Source organism: Carettochelys insculpta, chromosome 1, assembly GCF_033958435.1.
Source record: "Carettochelys insculpta isolate YL-2023 chromosome 1, ASM3395843v1, whole genome shotgun sequence".
In the NCBI taxonomy this organism is placed as follows: Eukaryota; Metazoa; Chordata; order Testudines; family Carettochelyidae; genus Carettochelys; species Carettochelys insculpta.
This window is the reverse complement of record NC_134137.1, coordinates 372,712,769-372,724,859: the sequence shown is the minus strand read 5'-3', so window position 1 is coordinate 372,724,859 and position 12,091 is coordinate 372,712,769. Positions and strand designations below refer to the sequence as shown.

The 12,091-nt window shown below is 40.9% G+C and overlaps 1 protein-coding gene across 2 annotated transcripts in view; it reads right to left on the bottom strand.

The window, feature by feature from the left end:
- MKLN1 (muskelin 1) overlaps nucleotides 1-12,091 on the bottom strand; it is a 147,295-nt gene that overhangs the window by 95,840 nt on the left and 39,364 nt on the right. For both annotated transcript variants that reach the window (XM_074975684.1, XM_074975694.1), the window contains one exon: nucleotides 2,044-2,156. In XM_074975684.1, the coding sequence (XP_074831785.1) occupies nucleotides 2,044-2,156 (113 nt within the window). The remainder of the gene's footprint in view (nucleotides 1-2,043; nucleotides 2,157-12,091) is intronic.

Sequence of the window (12,091 nt, the reverse complement as noted above, 5' to 3'; positions counted from 1 at the left end):
GAAATCTCTGATTGGTTCCAAGTGCTTGGAGTCACAGCAGGTGGCGCTGCTTTTGAAAGGTAAGTAAACCTAGGGTTGGGAGGGTGTTAAAAGGCTGGGGGCAGTTTGGGGCCACGAGCAGAGGGAAGTTAAAACCTACAGGCAGCTCAGGAGGAGGTGGTGGTGGCTTGTTCCTTCAGGCTGCAGTAGAGGTATCGGGGGGCAAAGGGGTGCAGCGGGCCGGGGGGAGAGGGGGTTGAGGGGGATAGGGTGGGTGTTGGGAGCAGGCTGGGAAAAAATGCTGGAACTGGGCGGGGGCGAGGGGCATGCAGGAAGTTGCCATGGGAGGTGTTGGATCCAGGCCGGACAGGGCTGTGGGGGGAGTTGCCACAGGAGGAGTGTTGGGAGAGGGATGGACGGGGCTGGGATCTCCTTCTCCCCCCCCCTCAGTGCCGGTAACTGGTCATGAAGCTAACTAAAATCATGCCCAATTATGGAATTTGTCGGACTAGAGAGTCCCAGATTAGAAAGGTTCAACCTGTATTAATAGTGCACAATAAGCTATATCGATGTTAACCAAAAGTACAATATATTTTACCTACATTTGTAGGTATAGTATATAAAATGTGAATTTTCAAATTTTTTTGAAATTGAGGATAGTGTCACTTGAGTATATTATTGCCTCTTTATAATATACATAGCACCATACTACTTAGTTTCAGCACTAAAGGGTTAGGTTTTTGATTTCTTCAGGGAGGTTGAGATACTAGTGTTAAATGCTGCTAAAATCCAAAAATGCTCATCAGCTTTCAATACTAGAGTCATGGCTGAGTACAGTACCAGGTTTTCACATTTATCTATGTTACATTGCATCTGCATTCCTGGAAAGACACCAACACTCAGAACAGGTGCATTGCTCATGCTCCCTAGTGACAGTCATTCCCCTTCTCTAAACCAGGCTCTCCCAATTTTTTTTTGGCCATAGAACACTTAAAACTCAGAAGAATTTTGCGGCACTCCATCTCCAGGCTTTACTCATCTCATCCCTCAGCCCCTAAACTCCCCCCATCCCTCCATCCACAGGCTTAGCCCCTCAGTCAGCCAGCACCCAGGATTAAGCCCTCTATGACACTGGCTGGGGAGCCTATGCTGGGCAGCCACATGCATCCAGCAGAAGGAAGGCTGGCATGGAGATGTTCTGCTAGTGGTGGTGAGCTGAGCCACGCCCACCAGAGGGGTGTGGCCATTTGAATTTAGTGGGTTGAGTGAGGGGCTCTCTGAAGCTTCCTGCCCTGCCACTGCTGAAATAATAGAACTAAATTCAGTTAGTTTAACAGGCAGATCCCTTTAACAACTACAACTGATATTCAACAGGGATACTATCCTGAACACCCTTCCGCTCCCCCCACGTTATCAAAAACAAGCTGCCCTCAGACAAGGACATACCAGCTCAAAATGGGAGCAGACCTGCACAACACTGCTTTCAAAACATAAGCCTGGAAGCTCAAATTCGTAACTTCTAAGCTACTAAAAATCACGGTCGTAATAAAGGTCTTGGATTTATAGCTTACTACAACAATCTGTAGGCCACCAACCCCCATTTTTGTCCCATGACTAAAGAAGCATTAAAACAGGCCACACCATGTACCGTGAACAGTCCCTTAGAATTTATGCTAACTATTTACACTAAATTATCTGTTAAATTTTTTATTTAGCTGTGACAATACTTTTCCAAGCCTGGACCACTGCTTGAAAACCCGTCTCTTCACCAAAAAAAGTTGGTCCAATAAAAGATATTACTTCACCCACCTTGTTTGTCTTGTGGGTTATTCTGCTTGTTGACAAATGAAACAACCTCTTCCTTCCTCTACTCTGAAAGGTTTTTGGTTGAATGTAAAATAGTGGCTTCTCAATCTCAACCAGCATTTCAAAAGTCACGCTGAACTTCAATATGTTAATCTTAATACAAGCAATACTCTAAAATATTACAGAAGCATGAAGAGTTTTGTAATAAACAGATGACGCACTTAGATACTAGGAATATGAATGTTTGGAGGAACATACCTCTTTTTCTGTGTCTCTAGAGATACAGGTCCACTGGTTTTCCTTCACACTGTATGCCCAGAAGTCAGCCAGATCTTGAGTTCCATCCCAGCCACCGAACAAATAAACAGTTTCTATAAAAATGGAACATACATGCCTTTTAAACACAAGGACAGTTAATCTGAATGACTTTAAGAGTCAGGACCTTAAACATATCTATGATTTATCTACCATGGAAAAAAAAAAAAACAGCAAGCAATCAATTTCTGAGTGGACATGGAAACTAGCACTAATTTCAAGTCAGTTCCTTTCTAAATGCAATTCTGTCTCAGATGTTAATTGAATGAGCAACATGAAGGAGGTGGTTTATCTAGTAATTTAGATTTTCAGAAAGGCTTCATACAGCCTCTTACTCAACAGGATTGTGGGATTTTTGTATGGGATGTGATGCAGGCTACAAACTAGAACCTAAGATTAGGTTCTATTCCAAGCTCTGGCAAACTTGCTATTTGACAATGACTCAGTTTACAAATATTCTAGCTTAGTCTGTCCTTCCTAAAACAGATACACATCTCTTATCAGTGAGATAATTAGTTTACAAAATGCTCTGAGTTCCCTTAACAAGCCACGAAAGGCACACAAACAAGTTAGTAGCAAAGTCAGAAAATTCCATGACTTCAAATTCCAAAACCATCCCTCCAGAGCTTAACTCTCAAGAGTTAATGTCAGAGTTAGAGGCATATAAAAACCACTATCCTCACCAACCAATTATGCCCAATAAAATGGCTCCAACAGGTATCCTAGCCAGTCATGCCCAGAAATAACCAAACAAAGTTTCTGCATGTGAGAGGCACAGACTCCCTGCACAAAGGAAAAGTGAAAAAAAACTTCTGTGCTCTGGGAGTAAGAAGAGTAGGAAGCAGCTAGTGTACCAGCCTTGTAGCTTTGAAGTCACAGATCTTCTTAAAAGAAAATTTTTAATATCAAAAAGCAATCTTACTGAACTGGAGCTCAAATTTACTCTTCTCAAAATTTAAGAGTATTTCTAAGGGGAGCAGCTTTCAAAACTCAATCTTCACTTAAAGTACTTTTCTTAACAAATTATTCAGTAGTGTACAAAAACTGTCTGCCAACTTCCAGTCCAGTAGCAATTAAGCAGCCCAGATGAAAATGATATAGAATTTAAATAGCTATTGACCCTTGTCTGCAATTGTGCTAGTGGGCACCACCATGAAAAGGTTATCCTGGTTCATTAACTTTAATTACCCTTCCTCTTGGGCTCAGGGCTCCCAATGTTCCCTGCAAAGAGCAAGTCTCTTTGTGCACATAAATTCTCACAGTTCACAAAACCCACATTACCACAACGGTTTCATTGATAGCCGAAGAAAATAAAAGATTTGGCACAGACCACATATCCTATTGGGTCTCTGCCAAAACATTATGCTTGCTCATGAAGGTTTTGTTGGACCAGTAGAAGTTTAATAGCAAACCTGAATAAATCTAATGAAAGCTAAACCTTTTTAGCTACCTTTAAAAAAGCTGGTAAAATGAATAATCTCTCAAGTGTTTGAAAGGAGTGAACTAGCTTCATGGAGTAAATGCCAACTAAGTACATTAGTGCTTACAAGTTGCAAATGAAGAGAAACATACACAATGCCAAATTTGCATTTAATCTTACTGCTAACTACATTCCACCTCAATGATAAAGGCTCCATCAATACCCAGTCCAGAATGACTAAGACTCCTTCTCTTTCTACTGGCTCTTTAGCAGTTGTATAAGATAAAGCCAACATTTTATTTATGGTATTGCCAGCATATAATTTTTGTACTCTAATTTATTACTTAAAAAAAAGACTGACACTGATGTCTCCAAACACGAATTTATCTGCTGCCAAGAAACTCATGGTTACTTGGGTTTTTTTTTTAAATGGTTTCAACAAATGTTTGCAACTAATTTTCCATGGTTAAAATAAAACCTATTACTATCCTCCTCCATAAATCCAAAGGAGCTCAATTTTGCAGTAAGTTTTTTACTTCCTAAGCCTCCTTCTAGACATGTGCTCTAGTCCAACATCAAATTGGGTACCTGTGACATCCCCATACAACCATGCTTACCATTGAGTTACGAACTTCTGTTACACTCAGTTTCTGCCATACAATGAACAGGAGATGAATGCAACAACAAAATATTTCCAGTACTGAAGTGTATTAACAGTTGGTAAATTATATTGCATTGGCTGTTCAGAGCAATCACAGTATCTTTTTCCCTAACCACACAAACTTATAGCTACTGGTCCTGTGACTGCAGTGAAAATTCTTCTGTAGGATCCAAGTCTCTTGACAGGGGAGAAGTATGGTGAATGCATTTGCAGTACTTTGAGGGCGATACTGATCCTCAGTCTTGGCTTTGGCAACATGCTTATGGGTACAGAGGCTCCATTTTGAAACTTCCTATTTATTTTCAGAAAACAGAATACTGCTATTCCCCATTTTAAGCAAATGGACTAGGCAAGCTACGCCAAGGAAACAATCAAGTTTCAATTCTAATTGACACTTCTAATATTAAATTGACTAGATTACCAAATCATCAAAAGTTCATATTTGTAGTAAAGTACAAAAGTTGAGAGGAAGCCTCGCATGCAGCCATTAAAGTGAAGCATTCAATCTCACAATGACTTGAGACAGGGGGAGAAAAACAAACTGATCCATTCCCTGTGGTGCTGTTCTAACAATACCACTTACAAGATGGAAATAGAGAAGCAGGTGGTGGCAAATCTCCTTTTCACTCAATTCTTCAGACACTTAGATACAACTGAGAGTCAGGCAGCGTTATTTTTAGTGCCACAGTAGCACCCAAAACGTGCTAGACACTGCACAGACTACAATCTAAAAAGACTAAAAACAAATGCGGGAGAAAGGGATAAACAATAAGACCATGTCCCTAATAGGCCAACGTGGCTCTCTTCCTTTCTTCTATCACAACAACCTACCTTTCCCAAAAGTGCAAGCGTCTCTGTCCAACACTGTGAAACCTAGAACTGGCTAGCAATTTCTCTCCAAGCTTCCCTTTCTCAGAAGAACATTTGGTAACCTCCCATCACCTTCCACACGACAAAGCAGATTTATCTTCACAGACCTCATGCATTTTATGCTTTGCAGTAATTTTCATCTCACTATTAGTCTGTACAAAAGATTACATTCCTCATTTGAAGCGTAAATTGAGGGTAATGTAACAATCTCCCTCTAAGAGGACTGGATAAAATTTTCAGAAGTAATGAATTCACATAGAAATCTAAATGACCGAAGCATTCCTCAAAATTTTACCACTCACATGCAGTGTAATTTAATAATCGCACTAGTATATTAGGAGGGACAGATCAAATTAAGACTGGACTAGACTTGTCACAACATTGTAAGGAGGTACCCTTGCTCTTTCATTAAATTGCTAACTCACAAGAGCTATAAGATGGTTCCCCAAGAAGTTTAAACTAGCTAAATTCTACTGCAACGAAGAGTAAATCACTAGGTTCACTCATACATTATAAAGATACCAATGAAGTGGTACTTTTTCTCCCAATTCTCTTCACATGCTTCCCAACTCTTCAATATGGTAGTCTCACATAAGATACACATGGTAAATACTTGGATAACTGGAGAAGGGGAAGATCATTTAATTGCATTAGTTGTGTTACTGTAATGCAACCAAATGAAATGCAAAACTGGTGCTTCTTCCAATACCTCTGAGGATCTCTCATGCTCCCTGTTCCCCTCAACCAAGTAAACTTTCACCTTAGTCTTAGCTTTCAAGCAAGTGTCTTGAGACAGAAGCACTTAAGTAAAAGCAGCATTTTCTCTTCTTCCTTTCAACTTAAGCCCCTTCTACTTCCACTGTCCCTACTCCACTGTTGGGGTCATCCTCTATTTTTCCTGTAATTCCTTTGTTCGAATCTGTCTCACTATATCTCTGGGGCATTGCCCATGTATACTGCTACCTTGACACCATCTCTGGTGAAACCTTTAACTCGGCCTCCATCTGTAGTTATGCGACTATTGGAACTGCCTTTCCATTGACCATCCCACAGCTAAGCTATCTAGAAACAGTGCAAGTTGCCTGCCTTCTCTCATAAAATTGTGAGCCTTTCTGGACTCCATGGCTTTGCTTCATGAGGAACAACAGTGGGTGGCGTCCATTTTCAAAGAGGGCAGGTCTTTGCTCATCTGCTTCACCATAAAGAAGGAGCTTTCACTCATTACAACACTGGGGGGGAAGGAAGGTTATCATTAATTCAAAGTGTATACCCTGTGCAAGATATTTCAGTGAGCCATACATGTGTGATGTTTGAAGGGTCAAAAATAGTGACAGGCAGCTCCATTTCTAAAAGGACACTTTAATTTTAATCTTCTAAACTAATTAATGACTTTACCTGTAAATTGGAGCAATCATTCTGAACTCAAGAAGCAAGTAGAAAGTACTGTAATTTGGGGGACTATACAATATATGCTTTATATATAAAATGACTGACAAGGCTGCTTTTAGAGAAAAAGCCCTCAGTCTTAACTAAGGGACTGCACGGAATGCTCTCCTAACAAAATATGCATTGTATTCCTGTCAAAGACAAGCTGTTATTTCTTAAACCTATGTTTGGCATCATGACATAGAGTCACAAAATTCTTGCTTTTCTAAGAAGATGGTGTTGCTATGCTGCACCTGCCTTTCATTTCTTCAATAAAAAGCCAAAGAAAAACCATGATGAAGGCCATTTTGATTAAATTACTAGCAGTAGTTGTCTGAATCCTCTTACAAAATGCTTCAAGGCAATGACTCTGCTACTTGCAGTTCTGTTCAGCTGAGAATGTAGCACTGAAATCGAAGCCTTAACTTCCCTGTTTGGGTATTTTGTCAGAAAACCACATAAGAAAGTTGTCTTATTGAAGTAGGTGGTATACTTACCCGGAATGTCCTCAGGTGTTGATCCATGTTTACCTATATTAGAGTGTCTTCTAAATGCAGCCATAGCTCCCTTCCCCTGAAAGGTGCACAAAACTGTCCTGCCTTCCATATAAAGTTATGGAAATATAGATCCATCTCTCTCACCATGCCCCTGCCCCCACCCCCGCCCCCCCCCTCCCCCCACACATGCCATATTCTGTTTTACCTGAATATGTATCCATGAAGTTATTCTCCCTAATGTAAGTCAGGTATGACTTAATTACTATACTTCTATATAGATCTATACAGAGTGACTGCTGTAGTGTTCTGTATTTGACTGAAATACTGTGATCCTGAAGTGATATCTCACTTTAACATTACAGTTACATTAAGTCAGGAAAACATTATGTATTAGAGCAACAGATTATATTCTTTGGATAAAGAATTGGGGTGCCTGTCCCCTCCACCATGCACTAATTACATTAACAAAAACAAAGAGCAGTATTACACAAAATGCATAGAGTAATTTTAGCCTCCAACTTCACTCAAAGTAGCATTAGAGCAGTCGAACTATTTTAAAAACACTTTAGTATCACCTGATTATTTTATCTGGTAGCCAACAGAGTCTCTAGTTAATATAGCAATGTATTTATCCCCCCCATCTCTACCCAAAAAAACAGGTCTATTCCCAGAAATACTTGTAAGAGGGCAGAGTTAGTGCTGACTTGTCTAGCATGACTAAATTGTTAGAAACAACATACCATCATCATAGTTGTCCCAACAGGGTCACATAAGCTTGGTATTCTACTTTATGCATGCAGACAGTGACATCTTTCATTTTTGCTGGCTCATTTTATTGGAAACTAAGCAAGAGCAATAACTGCACATAAGCTACAAAATACACAGTTGAAAGCAGCATATCAGGCATGGGCCTCAGGGAACTGGGGTACATTCCTGACTGAATTACTGAGAGAGATGAAGCAAGACACTACCACCTGTAAAAACTGAAGTAGTGAAGGCTTTGGAGAAGAATGGCACTCTCTGAAAGACACTTGGATCCCGTGATGAGTATTAAGTGCAAGCTATTATTCACTCTCATCCTTAACACATGTGACTACAGTTCAGCAAGGCTGGGTCTACACGTGTCCCTTCCTTTTGAAAGGGGCATGTTAATGAGCAGGTTCGAAAGATGCTAATGAGGTGCTGCAGCAAATATGTAGCACCTCATTAGCATAATAGCAGCCGTGGCAATTTGAAAGTGCAGCTTTTCGAATTGCACGCTGCCCGTGGAGACAAGACTTTCCGAAAGGGACCCCTCCCCCCAGTTTTCGAAAGCCCTCCTTCCGATCACAGATCAGAAGAAGGGCTCTCAAAAACTGGGGGGGGGGGGGTCCTTTCGGAAAGTCTCATCTCCATGGGCGGCGTGTGATTCAAACATTAGTCATGCTTGAGGGTACCAGAGGGACACCTGGTATTGGCCACTGTCAGAAGACTGGATACTGGGGTACATGGACCTTTGGTCTGACCCAGTACTCCTATTTTCTTACCCTGAAATACTGGCTTCAGTTTGGAAAAGAACACCCCAAACCAATGCCAATTCTGACAGATTCAATACACGGGCCCAGGAGAAAATCTTGAGCAGACATTAGAATCAGCAGGTTTTACAACAGGAAGAGTATCAGGAAACTTCCTGGCCTTCTCATGAGCCAAATTCAATATCAGAAATACCCAGAGCTTCCTCATGAACAAAATAACTACCACATACAACATATTGACTTTGCAGGCCCTTATGCAAAGCTGAATACAACCTCCCAAGAAGCCTACTTGGAAGCTTTTCTCCAAAGCTGTAAGAATGATTCAAAGTTAACATGTTACTAGAAGGCATAAAACTTGAGGGGAGAGGGGGACTGGAGGTAAAATGACTAAAAGAATGAGAGGAAGCCTAGTTCTCCCCGAAAACAAGCTACATGTGTTTGATTTAGTGAGTCACTTGCTAACCAGTTTAAGAACCTAGACCATCAGAATAATCTCATAGGTCAAAAACTGAGCTAGTCAGCTTGCTGAGTAAGGGATGAAGGGTCACACTTACGAAAGCACTGACTCCAAAAATGTTTGATATATTTCATGTCCAAACACATATTCCTCTCATTGGTATCTGCATCACTCCTGCTGCTCTGAAATAAGAGCTCCATCTTGATAACCACATTATATAGCCATGAGAGTGCACTTCGCAGCCTGCCTTTCACATGGCAGTACTTCTGTCAACAATCTTTAACATGGCAATTTTATCCTCATGGATCTCTGACTCTTCTGCTCCTTTCCAGGAAGAATGTTTGAGAGCCTCATACAAATGGAGTAATTCCTCTCTGGGGCAATAAATTACATATTGGATGACCAGAAGATCTAGAACTTTATTAAATAAGGAAACCATATTAAAAAAACTCTGTCCTCATGTTTATGCACCTCAACTTCCTACCGCCTTCAACTCCCCCATCCATATACCCACAATCCAACATAGCCACTCTCCACTCCCTCAAATTTTCAATAGCCATCCCACGTTCCTCCTTGCCCAAAGGGTGTCACACTGCAGCTAGGGATAAGATTTGCAGCTTGCACAGGCATGCCCAGATTAGCTTCAATCTAGTTAGATTGCTAAAAGTAGCGAGGATGCAGCAGTAGCAGGCAACACCAGTGACTACCTACCTAGAGGCGTAAGTTAGGCTGGTGCAGCCTACACAGCTGTATTTAGCTAGCCATCTTAAAACCAGTTCACACAGGCCTAAAAAAAGGCTACAAATTGCACCGAGCTGCAGTACAGCTATACCCAAATGCTCCACACTCCTCCCTTTCTCCACACTAACTGCAAGTCGCCTTGACTACATTGAATTCATCATGTTGATTACCTGGGAAGGGTTAGAAACCATTTTTTGTTAGGAGTATTTAAAAATCAGGAGCTGATGGCCATATGAAGACTGCTGATTGGTAACAGAGAGGTTAATTGGAAATTGGAGATAGATTGATAGGTAATAAAATACACTACTGGGATATGTAACAGGGAGGTAACCATGTTAGTCTGTACTCCAACAAAACAAAAAACAGCAGAAATGTGGCTCTTCATAGACTAACAAAATGATTTATTTGGTGATCAGCTTTCACAGGACCGACCCATTTCTTCAGATCAGTCTCATTTCCAATATAGACTGACATTTATGAGTACAGAGGACCAAAAAAAATTTGCAATAAAAACTGACAAATCAAGTACATAGGACTGAAGTAGGTGGCAGAGGAATGGAGGATATTAAGTGCCCCGCCTGAGATAACTACAAGCATCAAAGGAAGGCAAGCAGTCCTCATAATGCATGAGGTAATTGACGACTCTGCCCTTACATCACAGTAAACTAATCCTGGAACTTTTCCTTTCAACAAACCCTGCTGCCAACATTGTCCACATATTTACTCTGGAGATACCGTCACTGAACCTAACCATGTGAGTTACAAGATCAAAAGCACATTCTCATGCACTTCCAGCAACATTCTATGAGCCATTATGTGGCAACAATGCCCTGCCACTATTTACACTGGCCAGACTGGGCAAGACCTTCACTGAAGAATAAATGGACACAGAGTAGACATCAGGAATCTCAATAAACATAAGCTAGTCAGTGAACACATCAATGGCATGGACCATTCTGTTAAAGACCTGAGTATCTGTGTCCTAGAACAAAGAATTCAAAAACCGATTACAGCAAGAAAGTTGTGAATTGGAATTCATATTCAAGTTCAACACATTAACATGTGGTCTGAACAGAGACAATTACCTCACGCATTACAAGGACGGCTTCCCTTCCTTTGATGCTCATAATTCTCTCAGGCAGGACACTTAAAACTGAAGTAGGTAGTAGAGGGATGGGGGTTATGTACTTGATTTGTCAGTTTTTACCTGCATTTTTTTTTCTCCTCTGTACTTAAGTCAGTCTGTATTGGAAATGAGATTGATCTGAAGAAGTGGGTCTGTCCTACAGCAGCTCAGTGAGTAAGTCATTGTTAGTCTTTAAAGCGCTACATTTCTGCTGTTTTGTTTTATTGGGATATGGTCAATCAAAACCCTGATCATCCTACTTGTAATCCCCCCTTTCCTCTACCCTTTGATGGAATATACATTCTTTGGGGAACAGACCATTACCCTTCTTGTGTGTTTATAGGTAGCCTACTTTTTTTCTCCATACAAAGCAGCTACAAGATCAAGATTTGTAAATTTATTGCAGTTAGCCAGTCACAGTGCAAATCAGAAGCCGTCAGACAGACTTCAAGGAACTATATAAATAACTAGTAGTAATTTATGGGTATATGATTACAAGGCATAACTTGGAATTCTCACCCAAACTTAATGGAATTCTTGAGCTCTTGAGTATTATCAGAAACACACACCCAAAACAACCAAAACCAGTCTGAAGGGTAGAAGTTTGTTTTTAACTAAAATATTTTGGCTGCATAAGTCCTGATGAAATTCAGAGAAACAGAATAAACAGGGAGCTAATTAATGAGAAAATGCCATGTAAAATTTGCAACAACAGGAGTCATTGATGTAAAAGAAAGAAAGATCTAAAAAAGCTTGTAGGTAGGGATAAAACAAGAATATTCATCAGTCTGAGAAGTAAGCCCAAGTATCTGCCTACCTTAGAATCATAGGATTGGAGGAGATCTCAGGAGGTCATCAAGTCCAACCCCTGCTCAAAGCAGGCCCAATCCAGACTAAAACATCCCAGTCAACGTGGGACTTAAAAACCTCGAGCGATGGAGATTCCACCCCCTTTCTAGGTAGCCTGCTCCAGTGCTTCACGACCCTCCTGGTGAAACAGTTTTTCCTACTACCCAACCTAGACCTCTGCCCGCTGTAACTTGAAACCATTGTTCCTCATTCTGCCATCTGTCAACATCCTCTCTGGAATTCTCTTTCAAGTAGCTGAAGGCTGCTACCAAATCCCACCTCACTCTTCTCTTCTGTAGACTAAACAAGCCCAAATCTATCCGTCTCTCCTCATAAGTCACATGCTCCAGCTAACCTAATCATTTATGTTGCCCTCCACTGGACTCTCTCCAACACACCCATCTCCTTCTTCTAATGGGTGCCCCAGAACC